This window comes from Tripterygium wilfordii, chromosome 10 (genome assembly GCF_013401445.1).
Source record: "Tripterygium wilfordii isolate XIE 37 chromosome 10, ASM1340144v1, whole genome shotgun sequence".
Classification (NCBI taxonomy): Eukaryota; Viridiplantae; Streptophyta; class Magnoliopsida; order Celastrales; family Celastraceae; genus Tripterygium; species Tripterygium wilfordii.
In genome coordinates, this window is record NC_052241.1 from 4,172,518 (window position 1) to 4,193,591 (window position 21,074).

General features: G+C 35.9%; 1 protein-coding gene across 1 annotated transcript; it reads left to right on the forward strand.

The window, feature by feature from the left end:
* The first annotated feature begins 948 nt into the window (after positions 1–948).
* LOC120008115 (MYB-like transcription factor 4) lies at positions 949–3,068 on the forward strand. Its single transcript, XM_038858638.1, has 3 exons — positions 949–1,081; positions 1,193–1,322; positions 2,080–3,068. Exons 1-3 carry the CDS (start codon positions 949–951, stop codon positions 3,002–3,004), a joined length of 1,188 nt encoding a protein of 395 aa, XP_038714566.1. The 3' UTR covers positions 3,005–3,068.
* The last annotated feature ends 18,006 nt before the right edge of the window (positions 3,069–21,074 follow it).

Sequence of the window (21,074 nt, forward strand, 5' to 3'; positions counted from 1 at the left end):
CCCAAATTACTTACGTGGAATTGGACTAAGATCTTGTACCTTCAATACAAAAGGTACTCATTAAAAGTAACGTGCTCGTTCGGAAATATAATGTACCGAGTACCTTCTAATTATCGTAATAATTTAATTTGAAGAATCGAGAGGACTAGAGGGATAAGATTAGATGTAGAAGATTGAGGTGAGAGGTTTTGACTCAATTCAATTGAGATATTATCCATGCGTGTTTTTGTCCTTCAAAAAATATGTCAAAATTTTAAGATTAAGCTCACATTTATAAATCACGTAGTTGCATGATTCACGTCAAATCGATCTGAAATATTCTACAAATCTTAACACTCCCATATGCTTGTGGACCCAATAAATAGACTATAATGGAGATCATTAGATCGAGTAGATGTTCTGATACCATATATAAAATTTAAGCCCAAACACATTAAAAATATTATTCATTCTAAAAGAGCTCGAACTAATATTATAATAACTAAATCTCCACCCACCCTACTCAAGAGTCTAATACACCTTTATTGATCTGCCAACATATGCCAATTTAAGAAAAAAAGACCATAAAAACGGCTGGACAAAACTAAGACAAATGTGTTTCATACAGAGCTGATCAACGTGGGATATCGAAATCCCAATACGAGCTTGTCGACAATGGCCATGCCACGACACCTCTATTTGTTCATCGCAGTCGTGGCCCAATCACAACCACCCACAGTTCTATCATTGGGCCCCACCTCCTAATATCATTTACTATCTAAATCTGTCTACGTTCAGAAAGCTTACTCGGACATGTCGGTCAACTCAACTAAATTTGCTTGCCTAGCTAGGTGTGTGTATCTATATATATATATATATGTATGTATAGTAGCTTTAGAGTAAGGCCTTGTGTTCACAAAAAAGCTACAAAATCACACTTCTCTTTTCTCTGTCTCTGTCTCTGTAGAGATGGGAAGGGCACCATGCTGTGAGAAAGTTGGGTTGAAGAGGGGGAGATGGACAGATGAAGAAGATGAGAAGCTGAGAAACTACATTCAAGAGCATGGAGAAGGGTCTTGGAGATCACTACCAAGAAATGCAGGTAATTTTACAAAATGTGACTTAAGAAACTGGGTTAATTAATTTGTCTTTTTATGATGTTACATGCCACAAAATGCTAATACTTTGGCTGTTTTGTTCTTGGATTTTCAAGGGCTGTTGAGGTGTGGGAAGAGTTGCAGATTGAGATGGATAAATTACTTGAGAGATGACTTGAAGAGAGGAAACATTACTGCTGAAGAGGATGACATTATTGTTAAGTTGCATGCTTCCTTGGGCAACAGGTTGGTCCAATATATTAATTTTATTTTTTGAAATACCACTAAGAAAATTTACTTCTCATTGGAATCGAACATTATACACATATGTCTAATCCAATTGATTGCTAACCGAGCCACCTCTCGTTGGTGATCCAATATATTATATTATTTCCGTTCTACAATTGTGTGTGTGTTTTTTTCTTTTTTTTTTTTTGGTACTGATGTGAAGTAGCTTTTTATTTTATACTCTATTTGTATTTGGTAGTAGTCAATTTGTAAAAAATTGATGTTTGTCCTTTGAAGAAAATGAAGATTTAATTTTCTGAATCAATTATTTTGTTGAAAAAAAGTCTCACATTGTTAAAATAAATATCTAATGTATGAGTTCATGGTATGAAGGTTTTGAAATCGTAAGTCCGGAAAGTCATGAGATGAATTGAGTTTGAGTTTGTATTTAAACTAGAAATATCGACAATATCTTATAATGTTAGTCAAGTTTGAGCAAACGATTTTATACGATTTTATCAGTTCAACAAATTTAACGTATGTGACCAAAATGAATATCGTGGACCATGGATTCGTAAATTTTCTTTAATAAGATTAATTTAAAAATATTGTTTATATAATGGCTGTTTACTTTATTGTTAACATTTTAGTAAATATCTAGATTAATTGCTCTTTTGTTTCAACCATATTAAATGTTCAAAAAAAGATTTGTCTAGTATCATTCTTCGTTAAAAAAATAATATTTTTAGCAATGTCCTGATTTGGATGGGTGCAGATGGTCGTTGATAGCAAGTCAATTACCAGGACGAACAGACAACGAGATAAAGAATTATTGGAACTCTCACTTGAGTAGAAAAGTCCACAGCTTTAGAAGGCTATCAGCAGAGAACTCACCAGCGATCCTTGAAATTACCAAAATGGCCATTGCAACTAAACGCACAGGTGGTAGACCAGTCAGTAGAGAAACAGCGAAGAAGAAGGACAAAAAGGACAATGCAATGTCAACAAAACGAAGCAAGGAGAAAAAACCCTCAAAAGAGGAGGTGATTACGCACGTGCCATTACAACCACCCACTCCAACATTACAGGAGGCAACCAATGTGTGTTTGGGTCCACTCATTGAAGAAGATCAGGAAGGAACGAACCTTGTTGTTCCAAGTCCTTGTCAAGAAGAAACCATCGGAAGAAAAATAATGGTGGGTTCTTTTTCAAGCAGTGACCAGGAGAGAGAGAGCTGCTTCAGTTGTGGGAATTCAAATCATTCAATGTTGTTGTGCCATGGTAACGCAAGTGGTGGAGAGAAAGACAGTGAAGTTTCAGGACCACATTCATCTACCATTAATGGCGCCATGGAAATATTGTGCTTTAATAATGACATTATGGACACTACTAGTATGGCTGTTAATGGTAGTGGTGGCGGTAAAGAAAGTGAGGCTTTTTCAAGTTCGGACAAGATTGGAACAAGTGAAAATGGTCACATAGAGAGTGGTAATAATGACGGTGGTAGTGATTGGTACTCTTGCTCTTCATTTGATGATGTAAGGGTGGATTTGGTTCAAGGAAATGAGTTATTGGAGATGGAGCAGAGTGATCTAGATAGCTTGATTTCTTGGTTATGGGAGAGTGATCAAAAGATGGAAGATCAAGCACTTGAAGATGTTGAGAAACAAAATGCAATGGCTGCTTGGCTACTTTCTTGATTATTTTCTTTTCTTTTCTTTTCTTTTCTTTTCTTTCTCTTGGGTACGTGAAAGCTTTGATGTCCTTGTGTGCTGTTTTGTCCCCACAATTTGTTTGTCAATATTTATGTTTGTTAGAAAATTTATTCAAGCAAATTTTCTCTCTTTTTCGTCTCGTAAGTGTGGATGAGACTACTCTCTACTGCTACACACTCGGGTCAGGTCTACAATTCACATATAATGATATAGAAAATGTCAAATAAATGTTAAAAATAGAAAAAAAAAAAAGTATGACGTGAGTGGCACACCTCCCAAACATTAGATTGAAATTATAGACTCTCAAATTCTAAACAAATTATAGAGTCCCATAACCAAATTTGACTTTAATGAAATTAAATCTTTCACCTTTGTTAAGAGCACTTAGTGTCGTTAAAATGTGATACAAATAGTAGCTACAACAATATATGTACAAAGCCGGTATATTTGAACAAAATAGCAGCTGCATCAGTGTGTGTACAAATTCTGTATAATTTATATTGCTCTAGATAATATATGACGCTGTACGTATATTATATATATAAGTCATAAGGGCATTCCAATATCTTCTAAACTTGCCATGTAGAAAGCATACAAGGATGGAACGATGTTGACTTGACATAATATCATAAATTTATCTCTAAATATGAATCACATTGGTACGACGTCGGTGTGCATTTTTTCATGACAAATAAGGTCGGGATCACAAGAAATAATATTTCCTACGTAACAGTGACTTATCATGATATATATATAATAGGAATAATTACATAATTAATAAAGACGGAGATGTTAGGCTTGTAAAATATCCCATATTGATTTTGGTGGTGAGCTGATGACGTGGTTTATATGTATGAGTCCAATTTTAAAACACTCAAAGACACTTTTTGAAAGGCAAAGCGACGTGAGCATTTGACCTAATGCGTGAATAATATCTTAAGTGAATTCAATTATGCATAAATTTCTCTCACCTTATTCTCATCCTCTCGATTTCTATTAGAATATGGTATAAATGATGTGAAATGACCCAATTGAATGGAAAAAAATAGCAAATTATAAGATGGTATTGGAGTACGAAGTCTTGGGTTCAAACCCTAACTTCCACAATTTATTCACTCCTATTTTTCTGGATTTTCCGTGTATTGGGTATCCATTGAGGAGTTGAGCTATATGTTTGGGGTTGTCCCTTAACGGGTTTTGAATTATAACCAATCTCCTTTTAATTTATTTCTCATCTCTCTTAATTTCTTCAAATTATAATAGAGGGGTTGGCTTCACACTTCCTTACTGGCTTCACAGTTGTCATGTGGAGGCATTCTTACTACTTGTCCAAGAAAACTAATGTGAGATTTCGAACCACTAAATTATAGCGATTCAAAACTCAGTTTATTACTCGCAAGTGAACGAATCAATGGTAGTATAGCCTAGCAAATACGAGTGTCGAATCCACGAGGATTGAGTATTAATCTAACCTAATTTCAAAATTCACTATAGACATCACCGAGTAAAAACAAAAGATTATTTATGATTGGAAAATTATGAAATTAAAAGAGAAAATTATAAGAAGCATGCAAAGAACAAACAAATGGGTGAGCTAAGGTTCCGATTTCACCATCGTTATTGTACTTAAATCCTTTAGTTGTCAATTATCAATTCCTTCATATATGTCAAAGACCAAGTCACTTGATTCATGTAGTAGTCGTGGCGTCTAACTTACTACGTCTATTCTTAATTTACAACTATCCATGGAGTCTAGACTAGTTTAACAAACAAGAACGCAATTGGATCTATGGCAACTTATGTAGCGATCACATGAATCCTACCATATGACGTCTATGTCTAGGCAATCATGGTGTTAAATTGCAAGAAGCTATTCCCAATCCGAGCATGACGTCTACTACGAATTGCATCAGAATAATCAAACCTAGATGGTAGCTAAACATCACGGTTCAATCATCAATTAAGCACAACAATCAACACTTGGCATAGCAAAAAGAAACTAATAATTAATCAAACCAAATTCATTAAGCACAATCAAAGAGGCTACATCGTCCCCCTTTCAAAAGGTTTAGCTACTTTGGCGACAAAACAAAAGAAAATAAAACTAATAGAATCCATGAAAATCTAGGAAAGAAAACACAAGAATGATGGAACCCGATTGCTAAAATCCCTTCTTCTTCTTTTTTCTACCTTCAACCTCCAACGATCTCCCCTTTTTGACTTGTAATTAGGTATTTATATATGTTTGAAACTCTCCCCAACCTCCTAGGGTTTCCTTCAATGATAAAAAACACGTAAACCTCAAAGGAAACTCCTAAAACAAGACAAACTTCTAATTCTCGGATTTTTATTCTGTCAAGCAGCTGTTGAACACCCGTTGAGCATCTGTTGAGCGCTAGCTGCTGGCCAATATGATGACATTTATGCTCGAACGTGGGTTGAGCAGCTGTTGAGCATAAGGAGCTGAAAGGCACAAAAAATAGAATTTATGCAAAATCCGATCTTATTTCGATAAACAAAACATCAATTTAACCTAAAAACACAAGCAAAATTGTGTCTAATAATATGCACATCAAAAACTAAACAAAAATTTTCAATTAAACCACCACAAAAATTAACCCTAATACTTCCACGATCATATAAGAAGAAAAAATTGTGTTACAATTATTTTTCTGAAAATGATATAGAGACCGAGACCAATATTTTGGTAACCCATTGCAAGCCAAACCTAGGTGGCATATTCAGTCAGCAATCCTACGTGGACAAATTTAAATTTGAAAATTAAACACAAATACTCTCTCTCCCCCTCTCATTCATCCTCACGTCTTCTCTTTCTCTCCTCTCTCTCCTCCTTCTCTCCTCTTTCTCTCCTCTCTCTGGTGACCATCCAGCCACCGACCTACCGATCTAAAGCGTCGGATCACCATGACTCATCCCCAACCTTCATTTGCTACTAACAGCTTTCTATTTCGCTGAAATATTGCCTTGAAGTTGTCGCCAAAGAAACTTTTAGAGTCTGATTCGGCCACCATAGGCCACCCTTGGGTTAACCACCACCACCGTTGAACTTGCCTTGACGAGCTATACATGTTTCAACCCCTAGACGACTAAAATATTCGCCAAAAAGTGAAAACCCATTTATGACTCGATTTTAACCCAGTTTTGAACCATTAACCAGGTATATTTTTTTTATTTTGTCTTCATCTTCTGAATGAATGTATTGAGGATTTTATTTCAGAATCTATTAATTTTTGGTGTCATTCTACTGGTTTTAATCTGAATGGATGGTTATTCCATTGTTTTTTACGATTATTCCATTGTTTTTAATATCAGATCGATCATTATCCCATTGGTTTTAATCTTAGACACATTGTTATTCCATTATTTTTAATATCAGACAAATCGTTATTTCATTGATTTTGATGTCATTCCACCATTTTTTCAATGATTGAGTGTTGGTAAATGATTTGTTATGGATTTTCAGTTACGATATGGTGGTTAATAATGAAGACATTACGTTGGTGGATGAATGATGTTGTTGATATGTTGAATAACAATAACACTGAAGTGGTTGAACAAATAAACAATGTAATTCAAATAAATCTCAATGGATTTCAAATAAAAAATAATGATTTACTTATTCCACTATTTTAAGTCAATAAAATAAGCATTGGTCTGGGATGAAATTGAATGAAATCAGTTATTCCACTAATTTAATTTAGCGGAATAACTAATTTCACTTATTTACATTAGTGAAATAAGTTATTCCACTAATTTAATCAGTTATTTCACTTATTTCAATCCATTTATTTAAATCATTGCAATAGCTAAATCCACTTATTTAAATCAATAGAAGAGCTAATTCAATTTTTTAATCTATAATCCACTTTTTTAAAAGCACAATTTAGAATTTATTGATTAAATTAATGTTTTATTCCACTAAATAAACAATGGAATGACTAATTTCACTTATTTAAATCAACGAAATAACCATCGATTTCACATGAAATTTAATGGATAGCTAAATTCATTGTTTTAACAATGAATTTAGCTATTCCACTGTTTTAACAATGCATAAAACACAATAGTTTAGAGTTTGAAAAATCCAATTTCATTCTTTTATTCATGAATTCATTGTTTTTTTTTTGAAAGCACAGTCGAAAATACATTGTTTTTGAAACAATGGAATTAAGAACGACTGGGAAAAAACTATTGATGATAGATCTTGTTGGAAAGAGGTTTATGCGTTGATATCGAATATGTAATTTTTTAAAAAATTTAACGTATATTTTGGAAGTTAAAATATTTTGAAATTTAGTATAAGAGAGAGAAAAGTTAAAAATTTGTGATATCAACATGAGTTTTGAACGCTCAATATCAAAGAAATAGGGGTATTTATGTCTCAAAAATTCATATTTCAAATTTTACCTTGTCACATGACACTAGCATTAACTTTACCCATGGCAACTGTAACCATAGAGATAACATTTTCAGCTATGAATATTGTGAAGTAGCGTTTGAGAAATCAAATGAGAGATGTATGACTCAACGATTGTCTAGTTACATATATTGAGAAAAAAATGTGTGATCGAATTACCAATGAGATTATTATACAAATTACCAAAACATGAGAACTCGAAAAAAGAAATTGTAATCGTTTTATCAAAATTTATGAATATGATTTTTTTTATCTTAATATTAATAAATGATATATATAGAACTAAAAAAAATTTTGGAGAGCGCTGCCCTGGAATTTGCTCAAAATTTCACCCCTATAATATTCAATGCTGATTCTGCTCCTGATTTTTTTTTGTATGAATTAATACTATGACTAATCTCATAAATATAATGGAGCAAAATAAAATAAAATAAAATAAATTTGCTTTAGGTATCAGTACTAAATGTGACCATCGGCGTTGGGTCCATATAGGATAATAGGAACGAAACAAGTGGACACAAATCTCCTGCCATGTGTTCGCTTTTTTTGATTGATGTAGATGGGAAGTAAATAAATTTTTTTTTTAAAAAAAAACAGTCCGTTTAGGTTATATTGACAAATTTATGAGATCATGGATAAGAAACCACGTCCATAGAAAACATGGGCTGTCAAGGTGTGGTTGATCAATGTCTCCATATCATGTGGTTGGTACTCGTCATGCAAAAATCATGAGTTAACAATCAATGTCAAGGTGTGGTTGATCAATGTCAATATCATGTGGGCGACAATGGTATATGGACTATGAATCACTCTTTTCTTGGTGTAATGGTAGTAAAAGGTTAGAGTACTTTTATAATGATCAAGAGAGAGAAATTTATCTTTCTATTTTTGTAACAATAGAAAAATAATAAGAAACTTTTAGTAAGAGAGAATGTGTTAGAAGTCCCATGTCTAAAAAAGTGTGAGACATTTATTTATTTATAAGATAAACTCATTTCCTAACATATCAATTAGGCATTTTCCCTAATTAAGTGAGTATGGTTTTGAGCCACTTGTTAGTTAGGGAGAAACAAAATCGTGCGGCCCCGATGTATTTATGGGAATCGAACAACCCAAACCAGACAATATATAATGAGATCTTGTATTTTTTTAACAAAAAGTAATGTGGCTCCCAGTTTTAATGATATATATTTAATAAAGTAATTAGTTTATGGAACAAATACACCTTAAATATAAAATTAAATTTAATATTTGTAAAAAATTAAAAATACACCTTAAATATAATATAAAAGCTCATATAATAAATAAAAATGTAATGATAAAAAATTTAATATATTTATAATTTATGATTAAAATTAATCTAATAATAAATAAATTTATTAGATTAATTTTATTAAGTAAAACACAATCTCCAAACCCAATGTCTCAGCAAATGATGCAGAAATAAATGAATGAGTAGCACCAGTGTCAAACAAAACACGTGCCCAAGAACTGAATAAGAGAAACCTACCTCCCAAGTGATCTCGTTCTGCTGGAACCACATCAGGCCTAAGTGCATACACTCCACCTCTCTGCTGCCGCTGCTGAACTAGTGGCCTACCCCGTCCTGCAGGACCCCTCTGTATCGGAACTGGTGCTGGAGCTGGAGCTCTCCGACCTCCAAATACAGACGGTGCAAATCCTCCACCTTGTGGACAATCTCTCCTGGTATGTCCTGGCAATCCACACTGGAAACATAACGGGTTGTTTGCCATAGGACAATCCCAACGCATGTGGCCTACATGACCACAAACATAGCAATGCTGAGGCTGCTGATCCCGCCTCGGAGCCTGTCCCTGCTGGTCTGATCTCTGCCCCTGTTGACCCTGTCTCTGCCCCAGCTGAACCTGTCTAGGACCCTGCTGTCCCTGCCTGGGTCCTCGGTAACCCTGCCTCTGACTCTGAGAACCCTGTCCCTGACTCTGCTGCTGCCCCCGAGTATCAGTCCTCTGTCTGTGCTGACTACTCTCACCAGTAACAGATGTAGAACTCTCAAGCTTCCTCTTATGAATCTCCCAGTAATCCTTAATCTCCACTAAAGTCCTCTCCACTCCGAGTGCCTTATCAATACACTCACGATAGGTGGTGATAGTCTGAGCCGCCAAATGAGGTGAAATCTTTGGCGACAACCCTCTCCTAAATCTCAGTATCTTCTTTTCCTCTGTGCAAATATACTCCTCCCCATATCGCCCTAACTCCTCAAAACGAGCCTGATATTGTGTCACTGTCATGTCCGGGGACTGAATCAACTCGAGAAACTCCTTAGCTTTAGCAACACGCACTGTCTGTGGTACATACTGCGCTAGAAAAGCAGTCTCAAACTCTGCCCACGGCATACCCTCTCTGCCCCGACTAACTGTCATCACCTCCCACCAAGTGAAAGCATCTCCCTCTAGAAACTCAGCAGCTAATAAAGCCCTCCTCTCCTCAGGAATCCGTAAGGTAGTCATCTTCCTGCGTAACTGGCGAACCCACTCCTCTGCTGCCACTGGATCTATCACTCCCCTATATACTGGAGGATTCGTCTTCCGTAACTCGGCTAGCTCTTTGATCGACGTATCAATCGCCAAAGGAGCTAAATGTGCCTCCATAATCTGTACTGGACCCTCCTGTAACTCACCTAAAGTCGAAACCTGCTCTGGAACCTCAACAGGAGCCTGTAATTCAGCTGGCACTGGAGCAGTCATCTGTGTCACAAGTCCTGTAACAGTCTGCCCAAGAGCTCGTACCAATTCAGTAACATCCCGGACCTCCTGTCGTAAAGTAGTAACAACAGCCTCTACCCCCTGTGGTGCTAGATATCCCTCCTGATCCTCCCCAATATCATCCACTGGATCTATATTCACTCGCCGCCTACCCCCACCTCTCCCACGTCTTCCGCCCCTACCACGCCTCGCACCGCTACCTCTCCGTCCTCGCCCCCGCTCTAATGGTGCCACCTCAGGCATACCCACCTCATCTACCTCCTGAGGCTCATCCGCCTCATGTTCTCCTCTACCCCGTCCATATCCTCGCACTCGAGTACTACGTGTGTCAACCATATCTGGAAAATATAACACATGTATACATAAATCTAAAGTAGGGAACACGACAAATAAAAACTCACCAGGTCAGCCGGGAAACGCATGATGTGTAGCCAACAAAATAACCTAGGTAACCTAACCACTGTAAGTTTCTAAACCTACAGCTCCGATACCAAACTGTCACGCCCCTCTCTCCTAAGATACACCGAGGTGTATCTATATCACAGGGACGTGACCGGCAGGGGACACCCCATCCCCCGAACCAGATCCCAAATCTCTACTAAACCCAACAGACATAATAATAATAATAAGAACTACCATACTATCCACAAAGTACATCCACATGTGTACATATACCACAGCGAAATAATAAAACATATCTACCCGATACCAAACCGTATAGTATATACAAATACAATACAAAAAGTTCCCACACCCACTAAGAGTCAGCCCAAGGCTACACACCAGCTCACGCATCCCGCTGCTGACCGCCATCACCTACATCCAACTCACCTGAAAGGGGATAAAGAAGAGGGGTGAGCCACAAAGCTCAGTAGGGCGTAGAGAGGAAACGCCAATATCCAAAAATAATAATGATAAACCCAGAAATGAAATGCATAGCATGCAATACAAGAAATATACATCCATCAGTAAGTCAACCAAATAGCACAATAACCGATAAGGCTAAGCAACACTGGAACCACCAACACTGGTCTCCAGAAATCCATACACCAATCCAATCAAGTGAAATGGTAGCCGATAAGGCTATCCAACACTGTAATCACCACATCAATCTCCAACAATCCATCACACCCCTGGACCCACCCTAATCCCCGTAGGGTGTCTCCCAATCCAGGTCCACACCGAAACTGGATGAGGATCGGGTATCCCGATAGCATAGCCTACACCAGAGGGCGTCCCCTGTGATGCACCCCATCTCAGACGGTCCACCGGTATATATCCGGTCTGTATATGTATATATATCATCCATCAGAAATCCATATCTGATCATTTGGGCGCCTATATGGGCCCACAATCCACATCCACATTCATATCCATATCCATATCCACATCCACATCCACATCCACATCCAACACCTCCAATCACCTCACTCTCAGAAAACATACCAACAGTTATATGTATAACAGAGAATATAAATCAACATACAAACAGGTCGTATTTCCACCCCCGGAAACCAACAAAACCATAATATCACCAGAGTCCGTAAAACCGGAACTCTAAAGTCACATGCAAGAGTATGGAAACCCCTACCTGAAAATCAGAGTGCTAAAACCAAGCACGCGTCCCAGACAACCCCTAACTCCAAAAGTTAACCCGCTCCGAATCTCAACCGTGACCACCGTCTACACCGAAAAACACGATATATGTAAATACTGTAAAAATACGGTCGGTCAACTATGGTCAACGGCCAAATAGTACTGGTCAAAGTCAACGTATAAATAGTAACCGAGTCAAAGTCAATAGTCAAATAGTAACCGGGTCAAATAGTACCGAATCGGGTCAAATAGTACCCGACCGGGTCAAATCGGGTCAAATAGTACCCAGCCGAGTCAACTCGCCGGTCAACCGAGTCAACTCGCCGGTCAACTGAGTCAACTCGGCCTGACTCGGTCAACTCGCCGGAAACCCATTTAACCCCATCGCCGGCGATCCGACCACCCAAACCTGCCAAATCTTATATCAAATTAAAGAACTCGATGAGATTAACTCATAGGTACCTGAAACACGTCAAACCGTTGCCGGAATCAGTCGGATCGACCAAAAGAAATCCGAGGAAATCGAAACTTCAAACTCCGATATCTCCCTAACCACAACTCCGATCGACGTGATTCAAGTTGGGTTAGACTCGTCTCGTCAATACGCTTCTTTTGACACCGGTGGTGTCGCTCACCGTCGTCGAACTCAGAAAATGAATAGTAACGAAGATGTACGGGAGAGAGAAAAGGAAGAAGAGAAGAAAATGCGTAAGATTTTTTTTTTTTTAAGTTTCCTTTTATACAATTTTCACTTATCAAAAACACCCACCTATCAAAAACACCCCCAACTAAATTGTTACAATTTACTTCAAAATTCATAACAAATCAAATTTAAATCTGATTTAAGTAATTTTTACTCCAAAAATTTTATTTTAAAATTCCCCATTTATTAAAATATTTATTCACACTTTAATTTTATTCTCGTCAAATACCGATTCACCAACACAGAGGTTCACTCCACCTCAACCACCACGATAAGATACTATGAATAGTGTAAAATTAGACCAGGATATTACACTGAAGATAATTTCAGATTAACATCCATTGGAGTACGGACAGGTTTACAATTGTCATAACCTGTTTCTTTCAACAAATCAATAGTATACGTAGTTTAATCAATAAAATATCATTTCTTTGACTTATGAACGCTATCCCAAGAAAATATTTCAAGCTTCCAAAATTCTTGATCTTAAAGCACCTATTAAGATAAACTTTAATATCATTGATAAGGTGATGATCATCACCACCTATAGCCATGTCATCCACATAGAGGAGTAGTAAAACAGTCTTATTATTTTTTCTATAAAAGAAAAGAGAGTAATATGATTTTGCTTATGTAAACCCATAATTTAGTAATGCTTGAGTGCATTTTGCATTCCATTGTCTTGAAGCTTGCTTCAAGCCATAAACGGATGTTTTAAGTTCACAAACATATCCTTCTTTGACTGGAAAACCAGGTGGTGGTGTCATATACACTACTTCATCAAGGTCCCCATTTAAAAAGGCATTGTTTACATCTAAGTGTTCTACCCTCCATTGGTACATGCTAGCAAGGGCAAGAAAAAGCCTCATAGTGGTTATCTTGACCGCTGGAGCAAATGTCTCAGTGTAGTTATAACCCTCACATTGGTTGTAACCTAAAGCCACTAATCTAGCTTTATATTTGTCTATAGAACCATTTGAATGAAACTTAGTCTTGTAAACCCATTTACAACCTATTGGTTTTCTATCCTTAGGTAAGGGAACTCCATTCAAAGTGTCATTATCAAGTATAGCCTGCATCTCATTTCTCATAGCTTCTGTCCATCTAGAGTCCTTTAAAGCAGCCTTGTAGTTTTTAAGCTCTGTATGATTGATTAAATTACAAATAAATGCAGTATGTGTTTCACAGAAGTTAAGTTTATTTGATATGTAATCCATGTATTTGTCTTTTACAGTTAGTGCATTTATGTTGCAATCATAATCCTTTAGGTAACTGGGACACTTTCTGGTCATTTTCTATACATTTTCAGATTTCTTATTTGCATCATTGTCTATTGTGCTTTCTGTTTCCTTTATCTGTGTCTCAACGTTTCCAGTTTTGCTATTATGATTTTGATCTATTATCAAATTGCCTTTAACTTGCTTCTCATTATTCTTAAAAGGAAAAACAGATTCTCTGAATCTCATATCTCTGAAAATGAAGATTTCTTGAGTCTCTAAATCATACACTTTGTATCCCTTAACACCTAGTTGATACCCCAGAAAAACTCCCTCTCTAAGTCTCTGATCAAATTTAGATCCACTAGGTCTGTTATCCTTGCCTATGCAATAGCAACCACAAGTTTTTAGAACTCCATAATCTACCTTCCGTCCATACAGTATTACAAAATTGAACAATTTCAAAAATGACTATATGGTTAACAAATTGTCTCGGTTTTCGAGATAGAAAAATGTTGTTTGGTGGGTGTAAACCATTTATGGTTAAACAACAATAAATTGTTGTTCAAAATGGTCCACCAGACGTGGCCTAAGTGAGTTTGGCCTTGGCCCACTTGCTAGCTAGGGAGAAACGTAGCTATGCGGGTTTGATGTATCCACGGTAATTAGACAACTCAAAACGGGAAATATAGTTGATATGAATAGGGGTGTGGATTTTCAACAAAATGAAATTATTGTATGAATGAAATCAGAGAGATATTTGTCTTTCTATTTTAGTGAAAGTTCTATTTTTTTCTTTCAGCTATTCCATTTTGTTGTGGTGTGTAAGGTGTAGTGAATTCATGTATAATAACAATAGTTTCACAAAAAATAAAAAATTGATATTCGCCTTCCATATATAACCTTTGTCTCTTTATCTTAGCATTACATTGATTTCATATTTTTGTCTTATATAACTTAAATTTTTCTAAGACTTCACCGTTAGAATATATAAGATAAGCATAACAAAAGTCATCAATGAAAGTAACAAAATATTTATTTCCACCTCTATTGGGTTTGTTATGCATGTCACATACATCATTGTGAATTAATTTAAGTAGAGATGTTGCTCTTTCTACTTTAGGGAAAGAAGTTTTAGTATCTTAGTTTGCATACATGTTCTACATTTATCAACCAAGTCAATTTCATACTTCGGAATTAGTGGTAACTTAATCATATCATTCATTTTCATAGTATTCACATGTTCTAAGCGAGCATGCCATAAAGAAGAGAGTCAACAATATAAGCATAAATTTTTTAGCTTTATTATAAATATTTAGTTTGAACATGTCATTACAATAGTAACCCTTTCCAACAAAAGTACCACCCTTTGTAAGGACAAATTTATCCAACTCGCAAACTAAATTGAAGGCATGTTTATTAAGTCTCCAAACACAAGATTCTTTCTAATTTCAGGAACATGGTACACATCATTCAACATAACACTCTTCCAATAGTTTGTATATGGTGAAGGAATATATATGATTGCATACATGCCTTGTTGCTCCTGAGTTAATCCACCATTCACTAAAATATTCAAGGGTATTAGCCTCGGAGATTACCACCGTGAAATTGGATTTCTTTGTCTCTTTTTTTTTTCTTTCTTGGAGCGACTCTCAATTTTGAAGTGTCTGAGCTTGCCACATTTCCAGCATGTACCCTTCTTTATTTTTTTGGAATCCTTCTCTCGCCTCTATTTGCACTTTTTGTTGGGTTAGGATTGCTTGGCATCATCCACTATGTGGACATTTGAAAGCTTAGCGCTTAGATCTTCTTTACTTTCAAATTTCAATTCCTTGCCTCTTCCTCAAAATGAAGACGTTGACCTAATTCTTCAAGAGAAATGTGTTCTTTATTGTGTTTCACACTTTCCTTAAAGTCTTTCTGTAACAGCCCGCCCCCTCAAGTCCAGTAACACGTCCGCTTTGGGCCCAACTGGCCCTCATGGCCTTGTCTTCCCAGGAGGCCACCCATTCATATTACTCTCGTAGAAGCATGTTTAACATAGTTTTTATGAGATTTGGTGCCACCACTCCAAGGAAAACTGGTTGTTACTAGTTTGAGAGTTTGACCTATTATATTCTGCACTTCCCCTCAAGCATTGTCTGATGTGAGATAGTGGCCATGCCTCTTGTGCCACACGTTGTACTCCCTTAGAAGTCATATACACACATGCCGACACACAGAGCCCACACTTTCTAAGAAGCAGTAAATTTGTCTATTATGGCATATACCCCAAAAGATTCATCCATATGCATGTTCTTTTGTATTAGTTTTAATATGTTGTATTCATGCAATTGATCAATAACAGACTTATTACCTACCATATTAAAATGTATAAATAGACTTACTAGAAATTTTTTGCTTGTACATAACATCTTTAGCCAAATATTTTGCCTCTAGAGTCTCCCATAATTCTTTTATAGTTTTCATGTTCTGGTAGACATTGAATAGAGAGTCTGCCAAGCCATTGAGGATATGTACTTTGCACAAGTCATCATCATTCTCCTATTTGGCTCTCTTACATGCTTGTTCAACGGTTCATTTTCTTGCTCAATAGGATGGAACATCATTAGGACATGAGCAACTTGGAGACAGGAGATCAATTGCTTCTAGCTTTTAGGAATAGGAGTTTGAGTTTATAAGGTTTGAGGGTGTAAAGAATTGCTGATAGTCTGAAGAATTTAATATAGAATTTGCACACCAATCTGACGTGTCACCAAATGAGCTGCGTGTAGTTTGAGAATACAAAATTACTGATTCAAGAGTGCCTTCTTAAAAAGGACTTAAAATTTTTCAAGTGTCGAGTGAAAAAAGCAGGAGATAGAAACACCAGAATGAAAGTACTTCTATTAAACTGAATGAAAATAACACATCGTTGGAATGCATTATAATTTTCATTAAGAATACATCATGGAATGTATGAAAAATGAAAAGCATACTTTAAAAGCTAAATCAACATAATAACTGTGGAGGCTACAGCCACAGAAGCTTGAAAGAAATTAAACTGCGCTAAAAATAGTTGATTGGAGTTATGCAAAGTAAAAGGTAAAAGTTTAAAGACGCAAAGTTTGTGTTAGACGCGGAGTGCTTGCAAATTTGATTTCTTCTTCTTCTTATAGTCTTCTTGGTCTTCATGGTGGTCACCATCTCCCAACTTTTAGGCATGATCTTGCCATGTCATGACGTGGTAGATCATGAAAAATTACTTGTTGACTTGCTTTTTAGGTTACTAACCTAGATTCCTATGTAACCTTCGTGTATTCATGGTGTGTGGATCAATAGTGATGGATCCAAATCATGATCTTCCTTCATGGTGGTTGTTGAAGCACTATAAATATGTAGCTCGTCTCATTCCCCTGAAAGGTAGGCTTTATGCTGGTTGTTAATGATGAATTGAGGCTAACAATTATCATCCTTAGCTTCTTCTGGTGGATTATTGGGGAAGATGGCTAGGTTAATTCTCAAAGTGCAGGAGGAAGTCCAATCTAGTCTTTGGTCAACATGCAGTAGCTAAAAATATGTCTGAGACAAATTAGAAGCGCAATGGTGTCAAACTCCGTGACATTCTAAACTGTTTTGAACTTATCCAACTAAAATCTCGCCACTTGATAATTGATCGCATTTAAATTGAAGCAAACAGTTTTGGCAATAAATTCATGGATTTTAGCTATTTCGAATAATGTTCCATCAGACATCCTGAACTCCAACAACACTATCATAATTTTCATACCAAATAAGATCAAAATCACTACAAAATAAACAAATCGTATGTTACTCACAAAATCTTCTCGCTTCTTCACATGTCATCTAATGATTGATTGAGAGTGTCCAATGATAGGCTTTAGGCTGCCACGTGTCACCTTATGACTAGAAGTCATATTTGGTACAAATAGATTGTTAAAGAAGATGGTAGGAAATTAATGATTACAACAAAATCTGTATGAAATTGGTGCTTCAAGGCGCATAGTCGTTTTCCTTAAGACAGTATTTTTTCTACCAAATCGTTGCATTGGGTTGCAACAAATTCACTTACAGAATACAATAAAGCTTGGTCTATAGACCTTTTTCTTCTTGGTGCACTGAAGTAGAATGTCATAGTACTTTTACAATGATCAATAGAGAAATATACTTGTCTTTATATTTTTACAGTAATAAAAAAATAATAGGAAATTTCTACTAAGAGAGAATGAGAAAGAGGGTTTTTGAATTATTGGATGAATGAAGTTGTTGGAGAATGAATCTATTTATAGGGTTTGTGATAACTTTTCACATAAGGCACTAGAAAAGGACATGTATTTTCAAAGAATGATCATGTCTTTACAATGTATGATCATGTCTTTTAAAGTGAAAAGTTACAAAGAATGATCATGTCTTTGCAATGTATGATCATGTCCTTTAAAGTGAAAAGTTACACCATACCAATAAACATGACTTTTCAAAAGAATAGGGTTTTTAAAAAACATTAAATAAAAATTAATTTTGAAAAATCTCCAACAGTACAACAATAGATAAGACTTCGAAAGCCTTAAGATGGAATATAATAAGATTTGTGCATTAATTTAAGATGACCCAGTTAGATTTATGCGCGTGAGAATATGGAACTTGCTTGAATTTTTCACTTTAAAGACATACACATGGCTAATGTTCACAGTAGAACACCTCCAGCAATTGAACATTGTATAAGTACCTAACATGGTAAGGAGATAGATCAACTATGAAGATACTATATAAGAGAGAAAATGGAAGGATAAATATATATATATATGAAATGATGTAAGGAAGTTGACCAATGTTGCGATATAGGTATTGCAAGTGGACAAGTCACATAAATAATGAGTGAGTTGACTATTGTCCCATGAAGATATTTTGACAAAATAATTAGTACCAATTGTGGTTAAGTCCTATGCTATTTGGAGAGTCAAAATTGTGGTTTGTGTAACAAGTAACATAAAACGAGTAATGAAGCAAGAGAATTGAATCAAACAAAAGTATTATATCAAGCACTAAGACACTAGAGCACCTAATGTCACCACCACCTATCCAATTCAACTCCTTTGATTCGTTAATCCTAAATCCTCAATTCAATTGTAGACAATCAATTTCTCTTTCCTATTCAGTGCTTCATTCCTGGTTACCCCAAAAGTATTTTCAATATTAATCCCTATTTTTCCTAACATTCGGATTCAAATATCGAAAACCCATTACGAATGGTGGATAATCATATAGCGATTGCATAGGGTCATTTACATATATTTCTACGGTTCATGCATCCTATGTCATCTATAGTGAGAAGCAAACCTAGATATCTCTTTCCGGTCTCAACCTAGGCATCCAATCATTTGGATGGTGATCAAGCACCTAAAAGCATTAAACACAATCATAGAAAATCAACATAGAAAGAGGAATCAAAAATCACAAACTAAGTTTATTGAATCATCAAAGAAGGGCTTCCCTTAGGACCCTAGTTAGAGGATTAGTTCCTCATAGAGTGTAAATACATAGCAAGAGAATCAATAGCAGTCATTAATACAAGAAAAAGAGAGAAAAAGAGAAAACCCCCTTCTTCCCAAGCTCCAATGGCTTCCTTCCACTCTCTCTCCAAACCCTAGCCTCCAAGAATACAATAAAAGGTCATCTAACACCCTTTTACACCCCCTAAAATCCTTGTGTTGTTTTGGTTCGAAACCACTTAGCTTTGGGAAGATCTGTGCATTTGAAAATGGCCACTCCGTTCGATCGAGATTTGCTCTGATTGATCGGAGTTTGTCTCTGGAGTTAAAACCAAAAGCTGGAACAAAGGCCGATCGATCGGGTTTCACTTCTGATCGATTGGGGTTTGGCTCTAGAGTTGAATTTGATTCTTTTGTGCCCTCTTTCTTCCATTTCATGTCTTTTTACCTGAGATTTGTAAATATGAACTAATTAGGCAATATCAATCCTCAATTAACTCAAAACAATAGAAAATTAATGTAATGAGTGTATAATGATACGTATATTCTCGACACATCAACCAATCAGGTGAGAAGACTTGAAAAAAAATTAAGGGTTTAGGTGGACCGTGTATATACAAGGATAGAAGGAAATGATGGTTTGAGTAACATGGCACATGATATGCTTAGGTAGGCTAAGGTGATGATTTGATAGAGGGCAAGAGCATTAAGTACAAGTGGCTTGAGTGGAGTAACGAGAATAAGGAATAAAAATCTCACTATGAGAGGTGATTAAGAATAGGGGTGTCTATTCGGTTTTCGGTTCGGTTTTTAACCATAACCGAAATGTCCGAAGTGATTCGGTTACGATATTTTAGAATCCATAACTGAACCATTATGTTCGGATCGGATCGGATCGGTTTTCGGTTTTTGAAGAAATGAAAAAGTATGAATAAATCTCAAATAGAGTGAGAAAATAGCCATGAAAATGTCTTCCCACTTTCACTTTAGCAATAATGAACCTTAATTTATATGAATTTTAAAATGATAAGGCCACCATGAGTTTCAACTAATCAATCTTAATTTATAATTTGTGTAATGATTAGGTTAATTGATATCTAAATTTATAATTTGTTATGAAGATACAATCAGAGTTTTACAAATACTACTTTGCCTCCCATAGTCTCATCTCATAATCCAATATGTAACTTATACTTTTATATATATATATATATACTCTAATTTAATATATATTTATATTTATATTTATATTATTCTATTTTTTCGGTTATAACCATAACCATAACCGAAAAAACCATAACCGCAAAAATATCCAAACATTTACTAAAATCATAACCATATCCGAAACCATAATCGAAAAACCATATCCGAAAATCGAATAACCACGGTTACGGATCGGTTTCTCGGTTACAGATCGGTTGTCCACACCCCTAATTAAGAAGAACCACTAGGCAAAGAGGAGTTAAGAGAATAAATAAGATACAAGTTGGAAACCGTGCGAGTGCATAGGCTTGTAATAAGCAAAGACCAATGAGGGATTGATAAGTGGCACAAGAGAAGAATGTATGAACATAAATAAGGGTTTGTCGTGCACAAGAGTAGAAGTAGGTGTAGGAAATTGATTTATGGTGTATGTGCATGGTAGACATGTGGTTAACAAAGAAAAAGTAAAATTTAAGAGGGAGAGGGGGTAAACTTGCTTCCAGGATAACTAAGAGAGAAGAAAAACGAGAAGAAAGAAAGGGAGAATTGAAGAAGGAAGAGGAGGATATAAGCCGAGTGCCTAGGTAAGAAGATCCAAACTCGTTTTACTTTAACTGGATATATAGAATCATTTGGATGAGAAACTAATGATAGGAATTCAT